This window comes from Heterodontus francisci, chromosome 7 (genome assembly GCF_036365525.1).
Source record: "Heterodontus francisci isolate sHetFra1 chromosome 7, sHetFra1.hap1, whole genome shotgun sequence".
Taxonomy (NCBI): domain Eukaryota; kingdom Metazoa; phylum Chordata; class Chondrichthyes; order Heterodontiformes; family Heterodontidae; genus Heterodontus; species Heterodontus francisci.
Window position 1 is genome coordinate 134,684,318 of NC_090377.1, and position 26,261 is coordinate 134,710,578.

The window sequence follows — 26,261 nt, forward strand, 5'->3', positions numbered from 1 at the left end:
TTTCACAAAGGCAAGCCAGATCCTTCCTTGTGAATTACAACAATAACAGCTTGCATTTATAGCACCTGTAGTGTAGTAAAACATTCAAAGGCACTTCACAGGAGTGTTATCAAACATGATTTGACACCAAGCCATGAAAGGAGATATTAGGACAAGTAAGTAACAGCTTGGCCAAAGAGGTAGATTTTAAGGAGCATCTTAAAGGAGAAGAGGTAGAGAGATGGAGAGGTTTGGGGAGGGAGTTTCAGAGCTGGAGTGATTTTAAAACTAGGTTGAGAATTTTAAAATCATAGCGTCGTCGAATTGAGAGGCAATGGAGGACAATGAGAATAGGATTGATGGCTGACATGGGACTGGGTGTGAGTTAGGATATATGTGGCAGAGTTTTGGATAAGCTGAAGTTTAGATATGCTGCATAGTGGGAATCTAGTCAGTAGCACATTGGGACTAATCAAGTCTAGAGGTAACAGGCAGGGATGGGGGTTTTAGGGGAAAATTAGCTGAGTCAGGGACGATTTTACGAAGGTGGAAGTAGGTGGTCTTGGTGGTGGAGAGGATATAGAGTCAGAAGCTCATCTCGGTTAAGTAGGATGTCTGGGTTGTGAACGGTATGGTTCAGCCTGACACAATCTCCAAGGAGTGGAGTGGAGTTGGTGGCCAGGGAACTGGGCTTGTGGTGGGCAACATAGACAGTGGATTAAGAGAGGTGGTGGCAAGGTAGAGCTGAGTGTCATCAGCAGCCAAGTGGAACCTGACGTGTTTTGTGGATGATGTTGTCGATGGAGCATGTAGATAGCAAATAGGAGGGAACCAAGGATAGATCTTTAGAAGACTCGAGAGGTAATGGCCTAGGAAGAGAGGTCATTTCAGGTGATTTTTCTGGCTATGACTGGATAAATTGAAATAGTTCCAGGTGAGGACAGTTCACCCAGTTTAGGTTTTAAGTCTAATATAGCATGTTGCTTTTGTTGTTTTCTTGCTTTGCATATCATGCTAACCAAAACACTCTTTTCGTTCCCAAGTGGCGATTAGGCATGTGACCATGGTATTGGGTTTGGAGCATAGTAGGGACAGTCATGATTTCAGTGCCATCCAGACAGCATAAAAGGGCTGGAGGTGCAAATAGATAGGGAGGAGGAGTCAAGTGCTTTCTTTATTTTCAACCTGTCTTTTCCTCCCCAGTATTAGTTCTCATTGCTGAACCATGCTGACTTAATTTCTGTATTTGTTCTGAAGAGCAATTATTTGGCCTTCTGTGCCATTTCAGCTCTAATTTGTACAGCTGCAGTGGGAAAACTGAGGGCCTCTGTGGTATTTGCACAGTAAGGTGGTTGAAGCAGCCCAGCTGTCTTGGAGATGTCTGTATCTATTCAAAGGGTTGTTTTTTGCTGATGTCTTCAGAGGCCGTTTCACTTGCAACGTTAAATAAAAACATGGCCACCGTCTTTTCTGGGTACAGGTGTTCCGATATTTCTGAAACTACATCAGCCTGAATTAAGGTCAGGAATCTCAAATTTAAAACAACTGTGTATTTGCCATTGTATGTTGCTCTGGTGCTGTGGAATCCACCCTGCACTATATAAGGGGCAGATACCATAGCATCGGTTGCTTTGGAGCTATTCTTGAAGTGGGCCTGTAATATGAGACGATAAGAGTAGGATTCAATCACTGTTCAAACATACTGTGACACTTTATTTGACAGATGTTGAAATTGCAGGCGAGCTATGATGAATTTAAATTGCGTTCTGAGCAAGAGCTTGAACATGTATGGTCTCAGCTCGACAGTACGAGGACCAGTCGTGAAGAGCTAAGTGGTAAATCTTTTATGAGTGTTTCTGTTTCAATGAGAGTGCTGAGAGACGAGCATTTAAATTTTAAAAAATGCAAAATGTAATCGCGCACATTTCAATCAAATGCAATGGGAGATAAATGTTTGACAAGACACTGAAAATGCATTTATATTGTGCATCCTTTAAGGAAGTTACTGATTTACAAATTGTGAAGTTGCTCATCCCGTGATCTACTATACAAAAACCGGACTTGGCGGTGTTGTCCTTACCCAGAAAGGTTACATATCATTGAGTCCTAAAAAGCTGAGAGGTTTTGCAGCTTTTAATTTATTTTCAACGCCTGAGTTCAATAGTCATTGCATCTTCCACATATGAGCAAAGTGCACCCGCAACCATATGCTTGATGTAGGGAGAGGGGAGGGGAAGGAGTCACACAAGAAGATCTAAAAGAAAATCGTAAATATAAGGTGTGGTAAGCTGCAATGTCAGATTGTGTTGGCTTTTGTGAGCTTCCTGCTCTTGCGCTGTTCATTTTAATGAGTATTCTAGGGATTGACAGAAAACGTTGCCATCTCAGGGTCTTCATTATTGTAGGATTTGTTGAATATGGCAAAGAGCTGATAAGAAGAATCCAGTTTCATGGGCGTTATAACTATTGCTTAGACTTGAGTTCTGTATTGGGTTAAATTATGGGGATAGGTTGGAAGACTCGGCTTGTATTCCCTTGAATATAAAAGTTCAGGGGTGATCTAATTCAAGTGTTTATGATTAAAAGATTTGACAGGGTAGCTAGAGAAAAACTATTTCTTCTGGTTTAAATTTTGGAATAAAATGACCTATGTCCTCTTGTTAATAACCATTTGATTATAGAACTTGCAGACTTTGCTTTCGTTTTGGTAGAACCAAAGCGTTTTGGCTTTATATTCTTTAAATTTGAAGATGCATGCTCATTTATTATTGAATGGAATTTCTACTCCTACCGGTGTAATGTAGAACAATTTGATTCTCAATCTGTGTGTTAGTTGACCTCAGCCGAAGTAATAGTCTGGCTGCTACAATTGGCCATAGTGTCCTGCTGGTAGAGAGGAAAGAATTAGTCAGAGTTCCTGTTGCTGCAAGTACATTATGTGGACAGAATGGAACTTAGTTGTTTGACTATCCAGCTGGTACTTACTGTTTTGGTTCGTTATAGGAGAATAACCTTGGGGCAGAACTGGAGAATGAGTGATTTCTGCAGTAACGTATCCCAGCAGGGAAACTAAATCATGTTGGGGAGCATTTGAAGGAAGGTGGCACCTGCCACTCCTAGTCTGAACTGTGTGGTCGAAGAGGCTGTCTTACATGAAGTGTGAAAAATGTCATGAATTTTGATTGCGTATATTTTGAAGCTAAATGCAAATTTTATACTTTTTGTTTTTACAAGGCAAGTTGTAATGTTACTAGTACTAAATTTGATGTTGCTGTTTAGAAAAACCAATAGTGTGGCCTGTCTTTTGGGTTCCACTTACATTCTAATCACACAACTAGTATAGGTCAATAGGGAGTTCTTTTAGGACAGTGTATTTATACTAATACAGTTCTAGTGTTTATCGTAAATGATAAATGTATATATATTTTTTAAATCCTCTTAGAGTTCAAGGAACAGTTATTGGCTCGTACGTCTCGAGTCGAAGACGTGGAACGTCTAAAGCAGGAACTTGTTGAACAGCGGGAGCAATTACAAAAGCAGCATGTTTGTGAACTGGAACAACTAAAGAGTTACTTTGAAGAGAAACTAAAAGACATGAAAGAGAAAAACAGTGTGGAAGTTGCACAATTAGAACAACGCCTCCAGGAAGACATGAGACTGCCTCTTGGCCTTCAATCTGATCTCAGTCTAAACCAGACTGTAGAGCCAAGGTAAAAGAGAACATACAGAACAGTCATATATTTCTTTTTAGTTCATGCTGCTGGCAATATGATGTTACTTTGAAGATCTTGCGCTTAATTTGAACAACTAATGATGGCCATGAAACCATTGTTGATTGTCGTAAAAGCCCATCTAGTTCACTAATGTCTTTCAGGGAAGGAAATCTGTTGTCCTTAACTGGCCTGGCCTGCATGTGACTCCAGACCCACAGCAATGTATTTGACTCTGAAAGACACTCAGTTGTATCAAACCGTGACAGAGTCAATAAGGAATGAAACCAGATGGACCACCTGGCATCGATCTAGGCACTGGAAACGACAATGGCAAACCCAGCCCTATTGACCCTGCAAAATCCTCCTTACTAACATCTGGCAGCTTGTGCCAAAGTTAGGAGAGCTGTCCCACAGACTACTCAAGCAACAGCCTGGCACAGTCATACCCATGGAATCGTACCTTACAGACAATGTCCCAGACATGACCATCACCATCCCTGGGTATGTCCTGTCCCACCGACAGGACAGACCCAGCAGAGGTGGCGGCACAGTGGTATACAGATGGGAGGGAGTTGCCCTAGGAGTTCTCAACATCGACTCCAGACCCCATGAAGTCTCATGGCATCAGGTTAAACATGGGTAAGGAAACCTCCTGTAGATTACCACCTACCGCCCTCCCTCAGCTGATGAATCAATGCTCTTCCATGTTGAACACCATTTGGAGGAAGCACTGAGGGTGCAAGGGTGCGGAATGTACTCTGGGTGGGGGACTTCAATGCCCATCACCAAGAGCAGCACCACTACTGACCGAGCTGGCCTGAAGGAAATAGCTGCTAGACTAGGTCTGCGGCATGTAGTGAAGGAACCAACAAGGGGGAAAAACATACTTGACCTCGTCCTCACCAATTTGCCTGCCGCAGATTAGAATTAGAATATTACAGCGCAGTACAGGCCCTTCGGCCCTCGATGTTTCGCCGACCTGTGAAACCTTCTGACCTACACTATTCCATTTTCATCCATATGTCTATCCAATGACCACTTAAATGCCCTTAAAGTTGGCGAGTCTACTACTGCTGCAGGCAGGGCGTTCCACGCCCCTACTACTCTCTGAGTAAAGAAACTACCTCTGACATCTGTCCTATATATATCACCCCTCAACTTAAAGCTATGTCCCCTCGTGTTTGCCATCACCATCCGAGGAAAAAGACTCTCACTATCCACCCTATCTAACCCTCTGATTATCTTATATGTCTCTATTAAGTCACATCTCCTCCTCCTCCTCTCCAACGAAAACAACCTCAAGTCCCTCAGCCTTTCCTCGTAAGACCTTCCCTCCATACCAGGCAACATCCAAGTAAATCTCCTCTGCACCCTTTCCATAGCTTCCACATCCTTCCTATAATGCGGTGACCAGAACTGCACGCAATACTCCAGGTGCGGTCTCACCAGAGTTTTGTACAGCTGCAGCATGACCTCGTGGCTCCGAAACTCGATCTCCCTACTAATAAAAGCTAACACACCATATGCCGCCTTAACAGCCCTATTAACCTGGGTAGCAACTTTCAGATATACATATACATATACACCACATCCACTGCTTTACCCTCATCCACCTGTTTGGTCACCTTCTCGAAAAACTCAATAAGGTTTGTGAGGCACGACCTACCCGTCACAAACCCGTGCTGACTATCGCTAATGAACTTATTCTTTTCAAGATGATTATAAATCCTGTCTCTTATAACCTTTTCCAACATTTTACCCACAACCGAAGTAAGGCTCACAGGTCTATAATTACCAGAGCTGTCTCTACTCCCCTTCTTGAACAAGGGGACAACATTTGCTATCCTCCAGTCTTCCGGCACTATTCCTGTCGACAATGACGACATAAAGATCAAGGACAAATGCATCTGTCCATGGCAATATTGGCAGGAGTGACAACCGCACAGTCCTTGTGGAGACGAAGCGGTTGTGTGGCACTACCAACGTGCTAAATGGGATAGATTTTGAACAGATCCAGCAACGCAAAACTGGGCATGCATGTGAGCCATCAGCAGCAGCAGAATTGTATTCAACCACAATTTGTAACTTCATGGCCTGGCATATCCCCCACTCTACCATTACCGTCAAGCCGGGGGATCAACCCTGGTTCAATAAAGAGTGGAGGAGGGCATGCCAGGAGCAGTACCAGGCATACCTCAAAGTGAGGTGTCAACCTGGTGAAGCTACAACTCAGGACTACTTATGTGCCAAACAGTGGAAGCAGCATGCAATAGACAGAGCTAAGTGATCCCACAACCAACGGATCAGATACAAGCTCTGCAGTCCTGCCACATCCAGTCGTGAATGGTGGTGGGCAATTAAACAACTGACAGGAGGAGGTGGCTCCACAAATATCCCCATCCTCAATGATGGGGGAGCCAGCACATCAGTGCGAAAGATAAGGCTGAAACTTTTGCAACAATCTACAGCCAGAAGTGATGATCCATCTCGGCCTCCTCCTGAAGTTCCCAGCATCACAGCCAATTCCATTCGCTCCGCGTGGTATCGAGAAATGACTGAACGTACTGGATACTGCAAAGGCTATGGGCCCTGACAATATTCCGGCAATAATACTGAAAACGTGTGCTCCAGAACTAACCAAGCTGTTCCAGTACAGCTACAACACTGGCAACTACCCAGCGATGTAGAAAATTTCCCAGGTATGTCCTGTACACAAGAAGCAGGACAAATCCAACCTGGCCAATTACCGCCCATCAGAAAACCCTCAATCATCAGTAAAGTGATGGAAGGTGTCATCGACAGTGCCATCAAGCGGCACTTGCTTAGCAATAACCTGCTCAATGACGCTCAGTTTGGGTTCCGCCAGGGCCACTCAGCTGTTGACCTCATTACAGCCTTGGTTCAAACATGGACTAAAGTGCTGAACTCAAGAAGTGAGGTGAGAATGGCTGCCCTTGACATCAAGGCAGCATTTGACTGAGTATGCCCTAAAGGAGCCCTAGCAAAACTGGAGTCAATGGGAATCAGGAGGAAAACTCACCACTGGTTGGAGTCATACCGAGCGCAAAGGATGATCGTTGTGATTTTTGGAGGTCAGTCATCTCATTTCCAGGACAACACTGCAGGAGTTCCTCAGGGTAGTGTCCTAGGCCCAACCATCTTCAGCTGCTTCATCAATGACCTTCCTTCAACCATAAGGTCAGAAGTGGGGATGTTCATTGATGATTGCACAATATTCATCACCATTCGCGACTCCTCAGATACTGAAGTAGTCCGCGTAGAAATGCAGCAAGACCTGGACAATATCCAGGTTTGGGCTGATGAGTGGCAAGTAATATTCACACCACACAAGTGCCAGGCAATGACCATCTCCAACAAGAGAGAACCTAACCATCTCCCCTTGACAGTCAATGGCATTACGATCACTGAATCCCCCACTATCAACATCCTGGGGGTCACCATTGACCAGAAACTGAACTGGAGTATCCATAGAAATACCATGGCTACAAGAGCAGGTCAGAGGCTAGGAATCCTGTGGTGAGTAAGTCACGTCCTGATTCCCCAAAGCCTGTCCAGCATTTGCAAGGCACAAGTCAGGAGTGTGATGGAATACTCTCCACCTGCCTGGATGGGTGCAACTCCAACAACAATCAAGAAGCTCGACACGATCCAGGACGAAGCAGCCCGCTGGATTGGCACCCCCATCTACAAACATTCTTTCCCTCCACCACCGTGCACAGTGGCAGCAGTGTATACTATCTACAAGATGCACTACAGCAACGCAATAAGGCTCTTTAGACAGCACCTTCCAAACCCGCGACCTCTACCACCTAGAAGGACAAGGTCAGCAGTTGCATGGGAACACCACCACCTGCAAGTTCCCCTCCAAGCCATGCACCATCCTAACTTGGAACTATATCGCTGTTTCTTCACTGTCGCTGGGTCAAAATCCTGGAACTTCCTTCCTAACAGCACTGCTGGTGTACATAACCCACATGGGCTGCAGCGGTTTAAGAAGGCAGCTCACCACCACCTTCTCAAGGGCAATTAGGGATGGGCAGTAAATGCTGGCCTTGTCAGTAATGCCCACATCCCATGAATGAATCCGAAAAAACTTAATTTTGCATGTATTTGACAAGAAAACAAGCTTTCCTACAGCAGGATTTCCACTATTAACCAATTTATCCAAAAACCTATTACTGGGAGTAACCTGTTTTCAGTGGAGGGTCCTTTAAGTGCAGAATAGGAATGCCTTCCTTCTTATTAATAGTGAATGCTTCTCCTTTGTTATTCATACACCATGGGATCAGAAAACTGCTGCAGCAGGCGTATAGACAGCAGTCTGAGCCAAACTCTGGCCAAGACCTTTTTTGGAGGTTAAGCCTGAGGGAGGTGGAGGTGGGCTCCACTTTCTGTATGTGTTTCCAACAGGAATTGGGTAACTTTGGGTTGAATTATTATTTTGCAAATGATTTGATCATTTACATGTTTCTTCATATATTTGCCTAAAGATGGTCAGCTGGCTGAGGAAGCATCATGGCTGCTGAAGAATTTTCTAAAAAATTGTGATTGTATGACACAAAACTGGGTGGGAGGGTGAGTTGTGAGGCGGATGCAGAGAGGCTTCAGGGTGATTTGGACAAGTTGAGTGAGTGGGCTGATGCATAGCAGATGCAGTATAATGTGGATAAATGTGAGGTTATCCATTTTGGTAGCAAAAACAGGAAGGCAGATTATTATCTGAACGGCTATAAACTGAGAGAGGGGAATGTGCAGCGAGTCCTGGGTGTTCTCGTACACCAGTTGTTGAAGGTCCAACAGGCGGGAAAAAAGGCAAATGGTATGTTGGCCTTCATAGCAAGAGGATTCGAGTACAGGAGCAGAGATGTCTTGCTGCACTTATACAGGGCCTTGGTGAGGCCACACCTGGAATATTGTGTGCAGTTTTGGTCTCCTTATCTGAGGAAGGATGTTCTTGCTATAGAGGCATTACAGCGAAGGCTTACCAGACTGATTCCTGGGATGGCGGGTCTGACGTATGAGGAGAGATTGAGTTGGTTAGGATTATATTCACTGGAGTTCAGAAGAGTGAGGGGGGATCTCATAGAAACCTATAAAATTCTAACAGGACTTGACAGGGTAGATGCAGGAAGGATGTTCCCGATGGTGGGGGAGTCCAGAACCAGGGTTCATAGTCTCAGGATACGGGGTAAACCTTTCAGGACTGAGATGAGGAGAAATTTCTTCACCCAGAGAGTGATGAGCCTGTGGAATTCACTACCACAGAAAGCAGTTGAGGCCAAAACATTGTATGTTTCAAGAAGGAGTTAGATATAGCTCTTGGTCTTTGCGTCTTCACTGTCCACTGGAGTAGTACCGGATGATTGGAGGGTGGCAAATGTTGTTCCCTTGTTCAAGAAAGGGAATAGGGATAACCCTGGGAATTATAGACCAGTCAGTCTTATGTTGGTAGTGGGCAAATTATTGGAGAGGATTCGGAGAGACAGGATTTATGATTATTTGGAAAAGCATGGTTTGATTAGAGACAGTCAGCATGGCTTTGTGAGGGGCAGGTCATGCCTCACAAGCCTTATTGAATTCTTTGAAGATGTGACAAAACACATTGATGAAGGTAGAGCAGTGGATGTGGTGTATATGGATTTTAGCAAGGCGTTTGATAAGGTTCCCCATGGTAGGCTCATTCAGAAAGTAAGGAGGCATGGGATTCAGGGAAAGTTGGCTGTCTGGATACAAAATTGGCTGGCCCATGGAAGTCAGAGGGTGGTACTAGATGGAAAGTATCCGGCATGGAGCTCGCTGAGGCTGGGACCTCTGCTCTTTGTGATTTTTATAAATGACTTGGATGAGGAAGTGGAAGGCTGGGTTAGCAAGTTTGCCGATGACACGAAGGTTGCTGGAGTTGTGGATAGTGTGGAAGGCTGTTGTAGGTTGTAACGGGACATTGACAGGATGCAGAGCTGGGCTGAGAAGTGGCAGATGGAGTTCAACCTGGAAAAGTGTGAAGTGATTCATTTTGGAAGGTCGAATTTGAATGCAGAATACAGGCTTAAAGACAGGATTCTTGGTAGTGTGGAGGAACAGAGGGATCTTGGGGTCCATGTCCATAGATCCCTCAAAGTTGCCACCCAAGTTGATAGGGTTGTTAAGAAGGCGTATGGCTTTCATTAACAGGGGGATTGAGTTTAAGAGCCGCGAGGTTATGCTGCAGCTCTATAAAGCCCTGGTTCGACCACACTTGGAATATTGTGTTCAGTTCTGGTCGCCTCATTATAGGAAGGATGTGGAAGCTTTAGAGAGGGTACAGAGGAGATTTACCAGGATGCTGCCTGGACTGGAGGGCATGTCCTACGAAGAAAGATTGAGGGAGCTAGGGCTTTTCTCATTGGAGCGAAGAAGGATGAGAGGTGACTTGATAGAGGGGTACAAGATGATGAGTGGCATAGATAGAGTGGATAGTCAGAGACTTTTTCCCAGGGTGGAAAGGGCTATCACCAGGGGGCATAATTTTAAGGTGATTGGAGGAAGGTTTCGGGGAGATGTCAGAGGTAGGTTCTTTACACAGAGAGTGGTGGAATGCGCTGCCAGCGGTGGTAGTAGAAGCAGATACGTTAGGGGCATTTAAGCGACTCTTGGATAGGTACATGGATGATAGTAGAATGAAGGGTGTGGTAGGTAGTTTGATCTTAGAGTAGGTTAAAGGTTCGGCACAACATCGTGGGCCGAAGGGCCTGTACTGTGCTGTACTGTTCTATGTTCTTGGGTCTAAAGGGATCAAAGGGATGGGGTGAAAGCGGGAACAGGCTACTGAGTTGGATGATCAGCCATGATCATAATGAATGGCTGAGCAGGCTTGAAGGGTCAAATGGCCGACTCCTGCTCCTATTTTCTATGTTTCTAGGTATTGCCTCTCCTTCTGTTGTAATTGTTTGGTGGGTAATACTGACATTACCTGCATCAAATGGCCTGATTCTGTTTTGTAACTTCTATATTTTCCTTGCTAAAGCATTTTAGTATTTTGTTGTTTTCTGTTTGATGGTTGGTAGCTGAGTTATAATTTGTACCTCTCTGGTACTTGTCAGTTTGTTCCTGCATGCCAATCATTTATTGGTAGGATTACTGCCTGTCGGGGACCTGGAATTGGGTTATCTGGCAGGTCTTGGAAGGGGTGTTCGGATCTGGAGCATATATAGTCATAGAGTTATACAGCACATGGCCCACCATGTCCGCGCCAGCCACCAAGCCTATCTATTCTAATCCCATTTTCCAGCATTTGGCCGGTATCCTTGTAAGCTGTGGCATTTCAAGTGCTCATCTAAATGGTTCTTAAATGGTTCCTGCCTCTACCAGCTCTTCAGGCAGTGCATTCCAGATTCCAACCACCCTCAGGGTTTGGGAAGTTGTGGCGAAAGGAGCTGAAGTCTGGGAGCATTTGGGTGTCAACTTGGGGATAGAAGGTTACTGTGGATGCCAGTTCCTGGAGGAGCAACTTGGGCCTGGCAGCATTCATCTGAGCTAGTGTATCACAGCACTGTGTGGGAGAGGTCTTGGGTTATGAATTTTCTTGTATTTAATTCAGTACTAATTGCTTCAGATTCTGCTGAGTCAGCACAAGGAAAGAAAGACCGGGAACAGGTACAATGAGGATTAATCGCAGGGAATAGAATTGAGCAGCTGAGTGGAGGGATGGCGCAGGCCTAGAAGCAAATGGAAGGGATAAGGGGGCTCCTGGCCTTCGATGTCTGACTGCTAGTGATATTTGATGAACAGCAATAACACAGGTTAGGTTTGTGAATTCATCTCCATCGTTATATTTCTGTGTGACAGGAATAGAAGCAGTTCTGTTTCAAGTTACAAAACTTCTATTGTCACCTTTTTCATTTAAGTTGCTGCAGGTGTCAAATTTTAAGAATATATGATCATAAGAAATAGGAGCAGGAGTAGGCCTTTCAGCCCTTCGAGCCTGCTCCACCATTCAATACGATTGTGGCCTTAACTTTCATGCCAGCCCCCATTACCCTTGATTCCCTTAGAACATAGAACAGTACAGCACAGTACAGGCCCTTCGGCCCACGATGTTGTGCCGAACCTTTAACCTACTCTGAGATCAACCTTGTCAATCAAAAATCTGTCTGACTCAACCTTGAATATATTCAATGACCCAGCCTCCACTGCTCGCTGGAGAGGAGAATTCTAAACACTAACAACCCTCAGAGAAGAAATTCCACCTCATCTCTGTCTTAAATGGGAGACCTTTTAATTTGAAACAGTGCCCCCTAGTTCTAGATTCCCCCATGAAGGGAAATATTCTCTCAGCATCTACCCTGTCGAGCCTCCTCAGAATCTTATACATTTCAATAAAATCTCCTCTCAATCTACTAAGCTCCAATGAGTATAGGTCCAACCTTCACGACCTTTCCTCATCAGACAAACCCCCTCATTCCAGGAATCAGCCTAGTGAACCTTCTGTGAACTGCTTTCAATGCATGAATGTCCCTCCTTAAGTAAGGAGACCAAAACTGTACAAAGTGTGGTTTAGTTTAGTTTAGTTTAGAGATACAGCACTGAAACAGGCCCTTCGGCCCACCGAGTCTGTGCCGACCATCAACCACCCATTAATACTAATCCTACACTAATACCATATTCCTACCACATCCCCACCTGTCCCTATATTTCCCTACCACCTACCTATACTCGGGGCAATTGCTAATGGCCAATTTACCTATCAACCTGCAAGTCTTTGGCATGTGGGAGGAAACCAGAGCATCCGGAGGAAACCCACGCAGACACAGGGAGAACTTGCAAACTCCACACAGGCAGTACCCAGAATTAAAACCGGATCGCTGGAGCTGTGAGGCTGCGGTGCTAACCACTGCGCCACTGTGTAGCAAGACTTCCCTACTTTTATACTCCATCCTGCTTGCAATAAATGCCGACATTCCATTTGCCTTCCTAATTACTTGCTATACCTGCATGCTGACTTTTGTGACTCATGTACAAGGACATCCAGGGCCCACTGTAGTGCAGCATTCTGCAGTCTCTCTCCATTTAGATTAGTATTAGAACATTACAGCGCAGTACAGGCCCTTCGGCCCTCGATGTTGCGCCGACCTGTGAAACCATCTGACCTACACTATTCCATTTTCATCCATATGTCTATCCAATGACCACTTAAATGCCCTTAAAGTTGTCGAGTCTACTACTGTTGCAGGCAGGGCGTTCCACGCCCCTACTACTCTCTGAGTAAAGAAACTACCTCTAACATCTGTCCTATATCTATCACCCCTCAACTTAAAGCTATGTCTCCTCGTGTTTGCCATCACCATCCGAGGAAAAAGACTCTCACTATCCACCCTATCTAACCCTCTGATTATCTTATATGTCTCTATTAAGTCACCTCTCCTCCTCCTTCTCTCCAACGAAAACAACCTCAAGTCCCTCAGCCTTTCCTCGTAAGACCTTCCCTCCATACCAGGCAACATCCTAGTAAATCTCCTCTGCATCCTTTCCAAAGCTTCCACATCCATCCTATAATGCGGTGACCAGAACTGCACGCAATACTCCAGGTGCGGTCTCACCAGAGTTTTGTACAGCTGCAGCATGACCTCGTGGTTCCGTATTCTGCTTTTCTATTTTTCCTGCCAAAATAGACAACCTCACATTTTCCCACATTATACTCCATCTGCCAAATTTTTGCCCACTCACTTAACCTATATCCTGTTACGATGAGGTGAGAAAGGTGTCTAGGGGTCCCTCTCAGCCTTCACCTGGTCTTACCAAAACAGAGTTTAATTTTAAACAGCATGTTTTTAACTCCCCCCAGTGAACCCTTGTTCACTTCCCTCCAATTATAAGGCAAAGAAACCAACACAAACAGGTTTTTTTTTTATTTAAAAAGGAAAAGTTGAAATTTATTGAACTTGAACTTAAACTCTAATTCAGTTGATGCCTATGGATACACGACGCGCCCACAGTACGCGATACACAGATGCAAATAGAGACGGAAAAGAGCAGAAGAAAAATAAGGTGGAAAAGTTTGAGGCAATATCCAAAGAGTTTTTGTTACGATTGTTCGAGCTGACTGTAGAGTCCTTGATTGTAGGTCGATCTTGCTTTTTGTTGTCCAGTATTCTTCTTAAACCTTGTTCACTGTAGGAGACTTTTCTCTTCAGTGGATTCAGAGGCTTGTGAGAAAGAGATGGGAGTAGACAGGGGAGATCTTCTCAGTCCAGGAGCAAACAGTCTTTCAGAGTTCAAACTCTCTGTGGCTAGTTCAAAAGACCCTGGAATAGCCAGTTAGTCATCTAAATGCTATCCAAATAGCATTCCAAAGTACACTGGCATATTCGCACTGTCAGCGTTTCCCAGCATGTTTCCTTCGTCAGCCAGATAGAACATGTCAATAAAAGCAAAATACTGCGGATGCTGGAAATCTGAAACAAAAACAAGAAATGCTGGATTCACTCAGCAGGTCTGGCAGCATCTGTGGAAAGAGAAGCAGAGTTAACGTTTCGGGTCAGTGACCCTTCTTCGGAACCCATGATAGAACATGTCAGCGTCTTACAATTGCAAGCAGTGAGGATTTGTGAGAAATTTACTAAGTCAGGCTACAAATCTATCGAAATGAACAGAGGCGTGCTAATTTCAGCAAACTGAATTTCAAGCAAGGCAAGACAGGTTTGCTCAGCTTCATGGATAAAAGCCAAAATAAACTTAACTTTGGTCCAAATAGTCCTGGATTATATCACTTTAGCAGTCTCTGGAATGCTGCTCTTACACGCAATACCTGGTGATCAAGGTCCGTTGAATGGGTCGGGGAATGGTTCTTTGTCCTTCCAAGTACTATCTGTTAATACGCATTAGAACTCCAGAGAACACAGCCTCATTTTACTCAATCTCTCCACGTAGAATTGCCCCCTCAACCTAGGAATCAACCTAGCGAAACCTCATTGCATCCCCACTAAGGCAAACATATTCTTCCTTGGATAAGATTAAAGCTGTGCGCAGTACTCCAGGTGTGGTCTCTCCAAAGGCCACTATAATGCAGCAAGACCGCTTGAAGCTTAATAACTTTTATTATGTTTACTATTTTTTAATACAATATATCCATGCTGTGCTTTAAGATTTTATATTTTTATTCTTACCAGTTTGTCTTTGCTATCATTTTCTGATCTCACTGAGAAGAATTACTTTCAGCACCGGATTCAGATTGTGGAAGAGTTGGCACAAAAGCTGGAACAATACAAGGTAACTTGCAGCAATTCCGTAAGGAAGCATTTTGATATGCTTTTTCTAAGTAATTGTTAGCTGGCTCCATATTTAGTGCACTGAGCAGCTAAACCATAGAAATCAGTAAGGTCCCATGTTTTCTACTTGATTTGCAGTGAGCTGATGTAAACTTGTGTGATGGGAGAAATGCCCTACTCATGGTCCAGGCTTCCTTTGAGGAATTGTCCCACCACTTAGATTCATTTGTCTGGTGAATCATGGGCATGTGCCTATTTTCCACCACTGCCAGCACATTCGAGTGCTGCTTCATTACGCTGCTTGGTATGTTCTTGATCATGTGGTACAATAGTTGACTCTTGCTCATGAAAACATCCCTGGGTCATACCTGCTAATAACCTGTGATAAGATCATATTATTTCCATTGCTGGGTGATAAATATGTGAAGATTTCCAATTGCCGAGTTCTATTTGGCACAGAGACCAGATGGAGCAACTGTACCAAAGGTGGAGCTGTTCGTTTCCTTGAAGTTTTAATTTTTATTCCTTACTGCCCTATCTCAACCCGTCTCTTTTGAAATTGATGGGTTATGCTATGGTATTGTCATGCAGACCCCCATCTACTAAAAATGAGGCATATTAATTTTGTCATATGAACATTGATTTTAAACTTTTTTTGGAGTGAAGAAAGGACTTGTTTTAAAAAAAAAAATCAGCGGACACTTGGCTGGAAAAATATTTGCATACTAACAGACAGTGCTTGGAGAAACAAAGGACTATTCCCTGGTGCACTTAACCCAAAATGGTCTGTGATCACCAGACATTGAAGGTGGGGAAGCTCACATTCTAGGGATGACTGCTAAGATAGCAGAATCCACAAACAGAAGTCGTCAAACCAGCTAGTCACATGACTGACCTGCTGGGCAACCTGGATTTTTTTTAAATTGTGCCACAGAGAAAGGCAGAAGGCCATTTGAAAGTGGAAACTGGAACCTGGAACAAGGAAGCGGCTAGCGCTCTGGCTCTCTCGCCCGCTCTGGCGCTCTCGCCCGCTCTGACTCTCGCGCGCGCTCTCTCCAGAAGGAATGCGCAGAGAGCTGAAGCGGCAACAGAGTAACCCAAGTGAAAGCATGGCCAACATGAAGGAGCGTAATTCAGGGCTGGGTACAGGATTGTTACAACTTTCCCAACGGATCCTAAAATTCAATGAGGGAGACGTGGAAGCATTTTTTGTGTCTTTTGAAAAACTGGCAAGACAGTTAAAGTGGCCAGCTGAGGCCTGGACTCTGCTGTTACAGAATAAAGCACCTGGAAAAACCCATGAGGTTTATTCCATGTTGCCAGATGAGAGTTCATCAAATTATGAACTGACAAAAAATGCTATCCTCAGGGCATATGAATTAGTATTGGAAGCCTGTCACCAAAAGTTTAGAACCCTCAAGAAGCAAGTTGATCAAATTTACCTGGACTCTGTGAGAGAAATAAGCAGCTGGCTTTTGACCAATGGCTGAGGGCTGTTAAAATCTCAGAAGTAATTTTGCTAGAGGAATTTAAAAACACTCTCACTCTCCATAAAGACACACGTAGAAGAATAGAAGGCTCATGTGTAGGGGTTCATGTGTCTTCAGTGGATTCAGAGGCTTGTGAGAAAGAGATGGGAGCAGACAAGAGAGATCTTCTCAGTCCAGGAGCAAACAGTTTCTCTGAGTTCAAACACTCTGTGGCTAGTTCAAAAGACCCTGGAACAGCCAGTTAGTTATGTGACCAGCTGGTCCAACCAGTCCTGGCCCCTGTGGATTGCATCACCCCAGCAGGCCCTGGAATGTGCTTCCCCACCCCCTCGCTGTCCGGTGATCAACATCCATTGGGGGTTAAATGTGTCAGGGAATGGTCCTTTGTCTACACAAGCACCGTCTGTAAATATGCAAATGTCTTTTCCAGCCACGGCTGATCATTTTAACAAGTCATTTCCTCACTCCAGTATCCGTTTAAAATCAATGTTCATGATAAAATTAATGTGCGTCACTCTTGGCAGTTGGGGGCCTAGCATGACAAATGCCTCCTTTCTAGTTGGGCTGATAAGGTAGAAGGCAGGAGAGATTAAATGACAAATGGGATGATTATGCAATGCAAAAGGTGATGGTAATGGGACAAGTAAAGAAACAAAAGATGGGTCCAGAGAGGTGTAAATGAGAAAAGCAAACATTTTTTGAACTACAGCTGTTGTTGTTAATTCACCTCAAACTCTGTTTTTCTCTCCACTGATGCTGCCTGACCTCATCAGTATTTCCAGCATTTTCTGTTTTTGTTTCAGATTTTCAGCATCTGCAGGATTCTGCTTTTGTATTGAGGTTAATTGAATGCTAGCCTTTATAACTAGGGGACTAGAGTATAAAGGGGAGGAAGTCGTGCTACAGCTATACAAAGCCCTGGTTAGTCCACATCTAGAATACTAGGTACTGTTCTGGGCATTGTACCTTAGGATATATTGGTCTTGGAACGAGTGAAGTGCAGATTCACTAGACTGTTCAAAAAGTGTGCAGGGTTAGATTATGAGGAGAGAGCCATTATATAGGCTTGTATTCCATAGAATTTGGGAGCTTTCGGAGTGACTTGGTTGAGTTCATTTTTAGGACTATTGAAAGGAATTGATAGAGTAGCTGGAGAGAAACTTTGTCTGTTGGTGGGAAAGTCTATGGCAAGACAGCACAACCTTAAAATCAGAGTCCGATTATTTAGCAGAGAAATTAGGAACACTTTTTCACGCAAAGGGTGACAGAAGTGTGGAACACTCTCGCACAAAACACAGTTGATGCTAGCTCAAATAATTTTATTTGTGAGATCATTGGACTTTTGCTAAACAAGGATATGGAGCCAAGGCAGGTGGATGGAGTCACAATGCAGTTCAGTCACAATCTCATTAAATGGCAGAACAGGCTCAAGAAGTTGCATGGCCTATTCCTGTTCCTATATCTGTGTTCAGCCTTGACTGTTCAAAGCCAGTACCATCTAACCCTTCTGTGACTTGTCTATAATTCAAAGGTTGAGGTGTTAACCTTTTTCTCACTGACTGGTCTCAAAGATAATGGGGTGGGAGATAGGAAATGAAAAAGAGGTAGAGGAAAGAAGTAAAAATAGAAAATTCTGGAAATACTCAGCACTTCTGGCAGCATCTGTGGAGAGAGTAATAGCTAATGTTTGAAGTCGGTTAACTATTAACTTTTATCAGAACAGAAAAAAGTGTTGTGTTGACTTGTAAGTTTTGTGCATCAATCTTTGCTTGTGTTATTTAAATGCTATTTAAAATGCACACACTGATATTCATCCTTCTGTTTACTGAGTGTCATCTTAAAATGAATAACTGTAAAATAGCATGTCAGAAAAGAGAATTTTTTTTTACATTTCTTTGCCTTTGCAGCACATGCATTGCCAGCCTATGCAGCCAGCTGTTGGGGGATGTTTGAACAGCCTACAAGCATTCCTTCCATTATTTAAGAAGGGCAAAGGAATAAAACTAGGAATTGTGGGGAAGTTATTAGAATGTATTATTAGAGACAAGATGACTAAGCATTTGGGCAAATAGCTGTTGAGAGGGAGCCAGCATGAATTTGTAAAGCATAAATCATGTCCAACGAACTTAGTTGACAATTCTGATGAGGTAACAAACATGGTAGGAAAGAAGTAAAAACAGAAAATGCTGGAAATACTGGCAGCATCTGTGGATAGAGTAACAGCTAATGTTTCAGGTCGATTAACTGTTAACTTTTATCAGAACAGAAAGAAATGTTGTGTTGACTTGTATGGATGTTATATTGTATGGACTTCCAGACGGCAATCAACAAGGTTCCACAAAAGAAACTTAACAAAAATGAGACCACATTAAATTGGAGGCGACCTATTGGCTTGGATAGGGAATTAGTTTAGAGGTAGGAAACAGATTGGCAGGATGAGACTCGCGGTGTGTTCTCCAGGGATCTGTACTGGGGCCTCAACTTTCCACAATATTTATAAAGGACTTGCATGAAGGAATAGAGTGGTATATTTACATTTGCTAATGACACGAAGTGGTATAGATGGGAGCAGACAGTTCCAAAGAGACGTTGATAGAGTGGGTAAAACTGGCAGATGCAATTCAGTGTAGGAAGGTGTGAGGCCATCCACTTTGGACACGGAAGACAGATCAGAGTATTTTCTAAATGTTGAGAAGCTAGAAAATGTGGATGAGCAGAGAGATCAAGTACAGAAAAACTTTGTACAGGTACAAAAAATAGTTAGGCTATTGGAATGTTGGCCATTATCTCAAGGAGGCTGGAATACAAAGGAGTGGAAATTATATTACAGCTGTACAGAGTTCTGGTTAGACCCCTTCTGGTGCACTGTATTCAGTTCTGGACACTGCACCTCAGGAAGCAGATCCTGTCTAGGAGGGCATGCAACACAGATTCACCAGAATGATACTGGGGCTAACAGGGTTAAGTTATGAGAACAGGTTGCATAGACTAGGAGGACAGTAGGCCTGTATTCCTTTGAATATAGATTAAAGGTTTCTAATTGAGGTGTTGTAAGATGAGTAGATAGAAATGATTTCCGCTGGTGTGGTTGTCCAGAACAAGAAGACGTAACCTTAAAATTAGAGTTAGGCTGTTCAATGGTGATGTCCAACAGCAATTCTTCACACAAAGGGTAGTAAAAATCTGGAATCGTTTTTCTCTCTCCTTTTCACTGCCCACCCACCCAAAACCAAGAAAAGACTGATCAATTGAAAATTTGAAAACTAAATTCATAACATTTTGTTAAGTAAGGATATTAAGCATTACAGAACCAAGGTGAGTAGGTGGAGTTAAAATACAAAACAACCATGATCTCATTGAATGGCAGAACAGGATCAAGGGGCTGTATGGCCTACTCCTGTTCCTATGTTCTCCTCAATTTGGTGCTGATCCAAGATCTTCTCCCAGCAATTCCAGGGAATTTTGTTGTCACACAACTTCCCAATGTCAACTGACTAACAGCCATTCCATCTGGAGAGGAGTTAAATCGAAAGTAGAGAAGCCATTGATCGAACACTGGAAAACTTAAAACATTTTTATTTCTGCAGTTAGCTGGGTTTGAAGAGCAGAATTGTATGCACGAAATGTCAAGGGGAGTTGGATTGAAGAATTTTTTGACAAAATGATTCTGGATTATTTTTTTTTTAATTTCATGGGTCAGTTGATTAGAATCCAGGACTGGCATGATCCTGTGAGGAAGAAGGATACGTTTGGCAGGTTTCGGGAACCTTGGATAACGAGGGATATTGTGAGCCTAGTCAAAAAGAAAAAAGAAGCATTCGTAAGGGCTAGAAGGCTATGAAGGCTCGAAGATGAAGCTCTTGAGGAATATAAAGAAAGTAGGAAGGAACTTAAGCAAGGAGTCAGGAGGGCTAAAAGGGGTCATGAAAGTCATTGGCAAAAAGGATTAAGGAGAATCCCAAGGCTTTTTATACGTATTTAAAGAGCAAGAGGGTAGCCAGCGAAAGGGTTAGCCCACTCAAGGACGGAGGAGGGAATCTATGTGTGGAGCCAGAGGAAATGGGCGAGGTACTAAATGAGTACTTTGCATCAGTATTCACCAGAGAAGGACTTGGTGGATGATGAGTCTAGGAGAGGGAGTGTAGATTTTCTGGGTCATGTCCTTATCAAAAAGGAGGAGGCATTGGGCGTCTTGAAAAGCATTAAGGTAGATAAGTCCCTAGGGCCTGATGGGATCTACCCTAGAATACTGAGGGAGGCAAGGGAGGAAATTGCTGGGGCTTTGACAGAAATCTTTGTATCCTCATTGGCTATAGGTGAGGTCCCAGAGGGCTGGAGAGTAGCCAATGTTGTTCCTTTTGTTTAAGAAGGGTGGTAAGGATAATCCAGGAAATTATAGGCCGGTGAGTCTTACGTCAGTGGTAGGGAAATTATTGCAGAGGATTCTTCGGGACAGGATTTACTCCCATTTGGCAACAAATGAACTTATTAGTGAGAGGCAGCATGGTTTTGTGAACGGGAGGTCGTGTCTCACTAACTTGATCAAGTTTTTTGAGGAAGTGATGAAGATGATTGATGAAGGAAGGGCAGTGGATGTTGTCTACATGGACTTCAGTAAAGCCTTTGAGTTGCGGATAGTGATGAGGAATGTCAGAGGATACAGCAGGAAATAGATCGGTTGGAGACTTGGGTGAAGAAATGGCAGATGGAGTTTAATCTGGATAAATGTGAGGTAGTGCATTTTGGAAGGTCTAATGCAGGTGGGAGGTATACAGTAAATGGCAGAACCCTTAGGAGTATTGACAGGCAGAGAGATCTGAGCGTATGGGTCCACAGGTCACTGAAAGTGGCAACGCAGGTGGATAAGGTAGTCAAGAAGGCATACAGCATGCTTGCCTTCATTGGTGGGGCATAGAGTATAAAAATTGGCAAGTCATGCTGCAGCTGTACAGAACCTTAGTTAGGCCACACTTAGAATATTGCATACAATTCTGGTCGCCACACTACCAGAAGGATGTGGAGGCTTTGGAGAGGGTACAGAAGAGGTTTACCAGGATGTTGCCTGGTCTGGAGGGTATTAGCTATGAGGAGAGGTTGGATAAACTCTGATTGTTTTCACTAAAACGACGGAGATGGAGGGGCGACACGATAGAGGTTTACAAAGTTATGAGTGGCATGGACAGAGTGGATAGTCAGAAGCTTTTTCCAAGGGTGGAAGAGTCAGTTACTAGGTGACATAGGTTTAAGGTGCGAGGGGCAAAGTTTAGAGGGGATGTGCGAGGCATGTTTTTTACACAGAGGGTGGTGAGTGCCTGGAACTTGCTGCCGGGGGAGGTGGTGGAAGCAGGTACCATAGAGACGTTTAAGAGGCATCTTGACAAATACATGAATAGGATGGGAATAGAAGGATCCGGACCCCGGAAGTGCAGAAAATTTTAGTTTAGACAGGCATCAAGATCGGTGCAGGCTTGGAGGGCCGACTGGCCTGTTCCTGTGCTGTACTGTTCTTTGTTCTCTTTGTTCTTTGTGTGCGTCACTGGCAGGCAAGCATTTATTGCCCATCCCTAATTGTCCTTCAACTGTGTGGCATGCTACGCCATTTCCGAGGGCAGTTAATAGTCAACCACTTTGTTGTGGGTATGGAGTTACATGTTGGCCAGACCAGGTAAGGACGGCTGATTTCCTTCCCTACAGCACGTCAGTGAACCTGATGGGTTTTTACAACAATCTTGATAGTTTCATGGCATCATTACTGAGACTAGTTTTCAATTCCAGATTTTTATTAATTGAATTTAAGTTCCACCAGCTGCCATGGTGGGATTTGAACCTCTGCCTAAAGGACAGTAGTGAACCAGAGGGGTTTTTATGACCATTGATAGTTTCATAGCTTCAATACTAGCTTTCAATTCTGGATTTTTTAAATTAATTAATTGAATTTAAATTCCACTAGCTGCTGTGGTGGGATTTGAGCCTGTGGCCCCGGGTCATTAGCCTGGGCCTCTGGATTACTACTCCAGTGACATTACCACTATGCCACTGTTCCTCTTAAAGAAGACAAGCCTAGTAAAGACGTTAAATAAAAACAAAAAATGCTGGAAATACTCAGCAGGTCTGGCAGCATCTGAGCAGAGAGAAGCAGGGTTAACGTTTCATGTCAGAGACCCTTCTTCAGAACATCTAGTAAAGATGTTGTCCTTATGAATTTTTTTTAGTAAAGACAAAGGTACATGCAGCTGGTTAACATGTTTCATATTAGCAGATTGTGATCATGTTTCTGTTTCTCTTTCAGGAAGAAATAAAAATGCTTCAGCTGCAGCTAGAGGAGAAACACAAACAGGAGATGGCCACCTCCTTGATGCACATAGAGGAGCTGCAGAATATTGAAAGACAACTGTCACAGAGATACTTGGCAGAGAGAGAAGAGCAAAAGACAAAACACTGCCTAGAATTAGAACAGTTACAAGCTCGACTCACAGAGGAGCACCTTAAAGGTATTGAACCCTCAAAAACCATAACTTCCTCATGTAAATGGAATAGGATCTATTGCACAGCATTCAGTCAAAGCCACATAATAATTTTTAAGTCAGTGTGCACCATTCACCAGGCTTTCACTGGGCATCATTTAATAGAATTTGAACTGGCCTATGTGAGGTGGTAATCACTGCTTCCAGAATTGGTTTTGGAGCATGTCTGGTTACCCAGAATACATTGGTTAGTGTGTATGTCTGCGAGCTGTCAATTGACTGCTGCCCACATGGGCAGGATTCAAATCACAAATTCAGTGTTGATGGTGTGGTCCATAAAGTGAAGCTCCTACAGCAGTCAGGCAAGGAAGTCTTAGTTATGGGTCCTATGTAATGTTAAAGAAGCTTTGCTGCCTGGCTATATCTTCCACCACTTGCCCTGCTCAAACCATCGCAGTAATCCTGTAGTCTTTATCTCTAAATCACCCCTTGGTCTATGTCCCTATTTCTGGCAACTTCTCTTCCTTAAAGCATCTCACATTGTTACACTCTTCAGGCCTCTCATTTAAAATCCTTCTTCTGTACTGCCCACCCAAATATCAGTCCAAATTTCTCACCAAGGTACCTTCTCTCTTTCCTCCCTCAACCTCTGCACAGAATGACTTCTCATCCTTGATCATTTCAACCTCCATCTCAACTGTTCTTTGTGAGTTTACTGCCATCCTTTCCTTCCTAAAGATCTTCTTCCATATAAACCCATATTCATGGTTACCTCCTTGAGCTTGTCATCTCACATAGCCTCTCTACTCCTGTTGTTACTTTCATTAATGTTCATTCTGTTCTGTAATTCATTTCTGTAATGTTCTATGTTCTATAGTGTAGGTCAGATGGTTTCACAGGTCGGCGCAACATCGAGGGCTGAAGGGCCTGTACTGCGCTGTAATGTTCTATTAATCAGGCATTCTCAGAACATTTCCTTGTATAACTCTCTATCCGACCCCACTTCTCTCTATGGCCAACTCTTTGGGAAAAAAAAGCCTTCCCTCAAGTCACTTACCACAGAACATTCAAATTGCACATATTTAGCTTTTAGCCATCATGATATTTCTACAGCTACCGATTTGCTAAATCCCACACTCTAGGCCACCCTTCATGCCCATGTCCCCATTAGAGCTGTTACTGTCTCTCATCTTAATTGTTCCCCTTGTATACCCTTCGTTTCTGCTCCCTTAAGTCTAAGGGATGCAGCTGTGAATGTCTTTCGTGGACAACTGGTTTAACCAACCATCAGCCGATTTGGCTGGACCACATAAACGCATTTTCAGGTTATGCTCGCTATTGCTAAAACATAATTGTTCAGAGATCATCCAAGAATGCAAAGATAATTCCCACCTTCTCTTCACAATAAACCATTGCCTTAAACCACCCCCTCCCCGCCTCCTTCACCCTCACCTCTGACAGTACGTGGGAGGAGCTCATGGACGTTTATCACAAAGATCGAGATCATCCATTCAGTGGCCTCTGCCACTTCCCTCCCCTTCCCTAGCTCTTCGGGACAAACTGCCCCAAATGTTTCCTGCTGCCCTAGCCCTGAACTCCCATACTTCTCTAGATTTATCCCATCTCCTGCCATGCTCTCTTCGAGCTCATCTTGTTCGTGAAACCCATCTCCTGCTCCCTCGGTCCTATCCCAACCAAACTGTTGACCGCTCAGCTTCCCTTCCTGGGCCCCATATTAACTGATATTGTTGATGGCGCTCTCTCCTCAGGTACTGTTTTCCACCCCCCCCCCCCCCCCCCCCCACCCCCCATCTTCATAGCCCTTCTCAAAAAAAAACTACTCTTGACCCCTCTGTGCCTGCAGACTACTGCCCTGTTTCCAACCTGCCTTTTCTGTCAAGTCCTTGAATATGTTGTCACTTTCCAAATCTGTGCCCAACTTTCCCACAATCCCATATTTGAATTCCCCCCAATTTGGTTTTGGGCCGAGCCACGGTACTGGAACTTGTCAAAGCCATAAATGACACATTCTATGTGACTGTGACCATGATGAACTATCACTTCATATTTTTCGACCCACTTGCAGCCTTAAACACAGATTAACCAAACCATCTCCTCCAATGCCTCTCCTCTGTCGTCCAGCTGGTTGGAACTGCCCTAGCTTGGCTCCATTCCACCCACTGGAATGTCCCCTCTAATCCTTCTACCAATCACCTTAAATCTGTGCCCCCTGGTAATTGACTGCTCCACTAGGGGAAACAGGTCCTTCCTGTCTACTCTATTTAGGCCCCTCATAATTTTGTGCACCTCAATTAAGTCACCCCTTAACCTCCACTGTTCTAAGGAAAACAACCCTAGCCGATGCAATCTTTCCTCACAGCTACAACTTTCAAGCCCTGGCAACTTTCTCGTAAACCTCCTCTGTACTCTCTCCAGAGCAATTATGTCCTTCCTGTAATGTGGTCACCAGAACTGTATGCAGTATTCCAGCTGTGGCCTAACCAGCGTTTTATACAGTTCCAGCACTACATCCCTGCTTTTGTATTCTATACCTCGGCCAGTAAAGGAAAGCATTCCATATGCCTTCTTCACCACTCGTTACTGTCCTGCCACCTTCAGGGACCTGTGCACTCCAAGGTGTCTCATTTCTCCTACTGTCTCAATATCATCCCTTTTCATTGTGTATTCCCTTGCTTTGTTTGCCCTCCCCATATGCATTATCTCACACTTCTCCAGATTGAATTCCATTTGCCACTTTTCCACCCACTCAACCAAACCATTGATATCATTTTGGAGTCTACAGCTATCCTCTTTATTATCAACTACATGGCCAATTTTTGTGTCATCTGTAAATTTCCCAATCATGCCTCGCATGTTTAAGTCCATGTCATTAATATATACTGCAAACAGCAAGGGACCCAACACTGAGCCCTGTAGAACGCCACTGGAAACCACTTTCCATTCGCAAAAATATCGTCGACCACTAACCTTTGTTTCCTGGCACTGAGCAAATTTTGGATCCAACTTGCCACATTCACCTGTATTCCATGGGTTTTTATTTTTCTGACTAGTTTGCCATCTGGGATCTTCTCAAATGCCTTTACTAAAATCCATGTAGACCACATCAACTGGACTATTCTCATCAATCCTCCTTGATACGTCCTCAAAAAATTCAATTTAGTAAGACATGACCTACCCTTAACAAATCCATGCTGACTATCCCTGATTAATCCGTGCCTTTCTAAGTGGCAGTTTATCCTATCTCTCAGAAATGATTCTAATAATTTTCCCACCACCGAGATCAGATTGACAGGCCTATAATTATTTGGCCTATCCCTCGCACCCTTTTTA

General features: G+C 43.8%; 1 protein-coding gene across 6 annotated transcripts in view; it reads left to right on the plus strand.

The window, feature by feature from the left end:
• pcnt (pericentrin) overlaps positions 1–26,261 on the plus strand; it is a 402,447-nt gene that overhangs the window by 150,717 nt on the left and 225,469 nt on the right. For all 6 annotated transcript variants that reach the window (XM_068036205.1, XM_068036207.1, XM_068036208.1 and 3 more), the window contains 4 exons: positions 1,703–1,814; positions 3,422–3,689; positions 14,858–14,957; positions 22,736–22,937. In XM_068036205.1, coding sequence (XP_067892306.1) covers positions 1,703–1,814; positions 3,422–3,689; positions 14,858–14,957; positions 22,736–22,937 — 682 coding nt within the window. The remainder of the gene's footprint in view (positions 1–1,702; positions 1,815–3,421; positions 3,690–14,857; positions 14,958–22,735; positions 22,938–26,261) is intronic.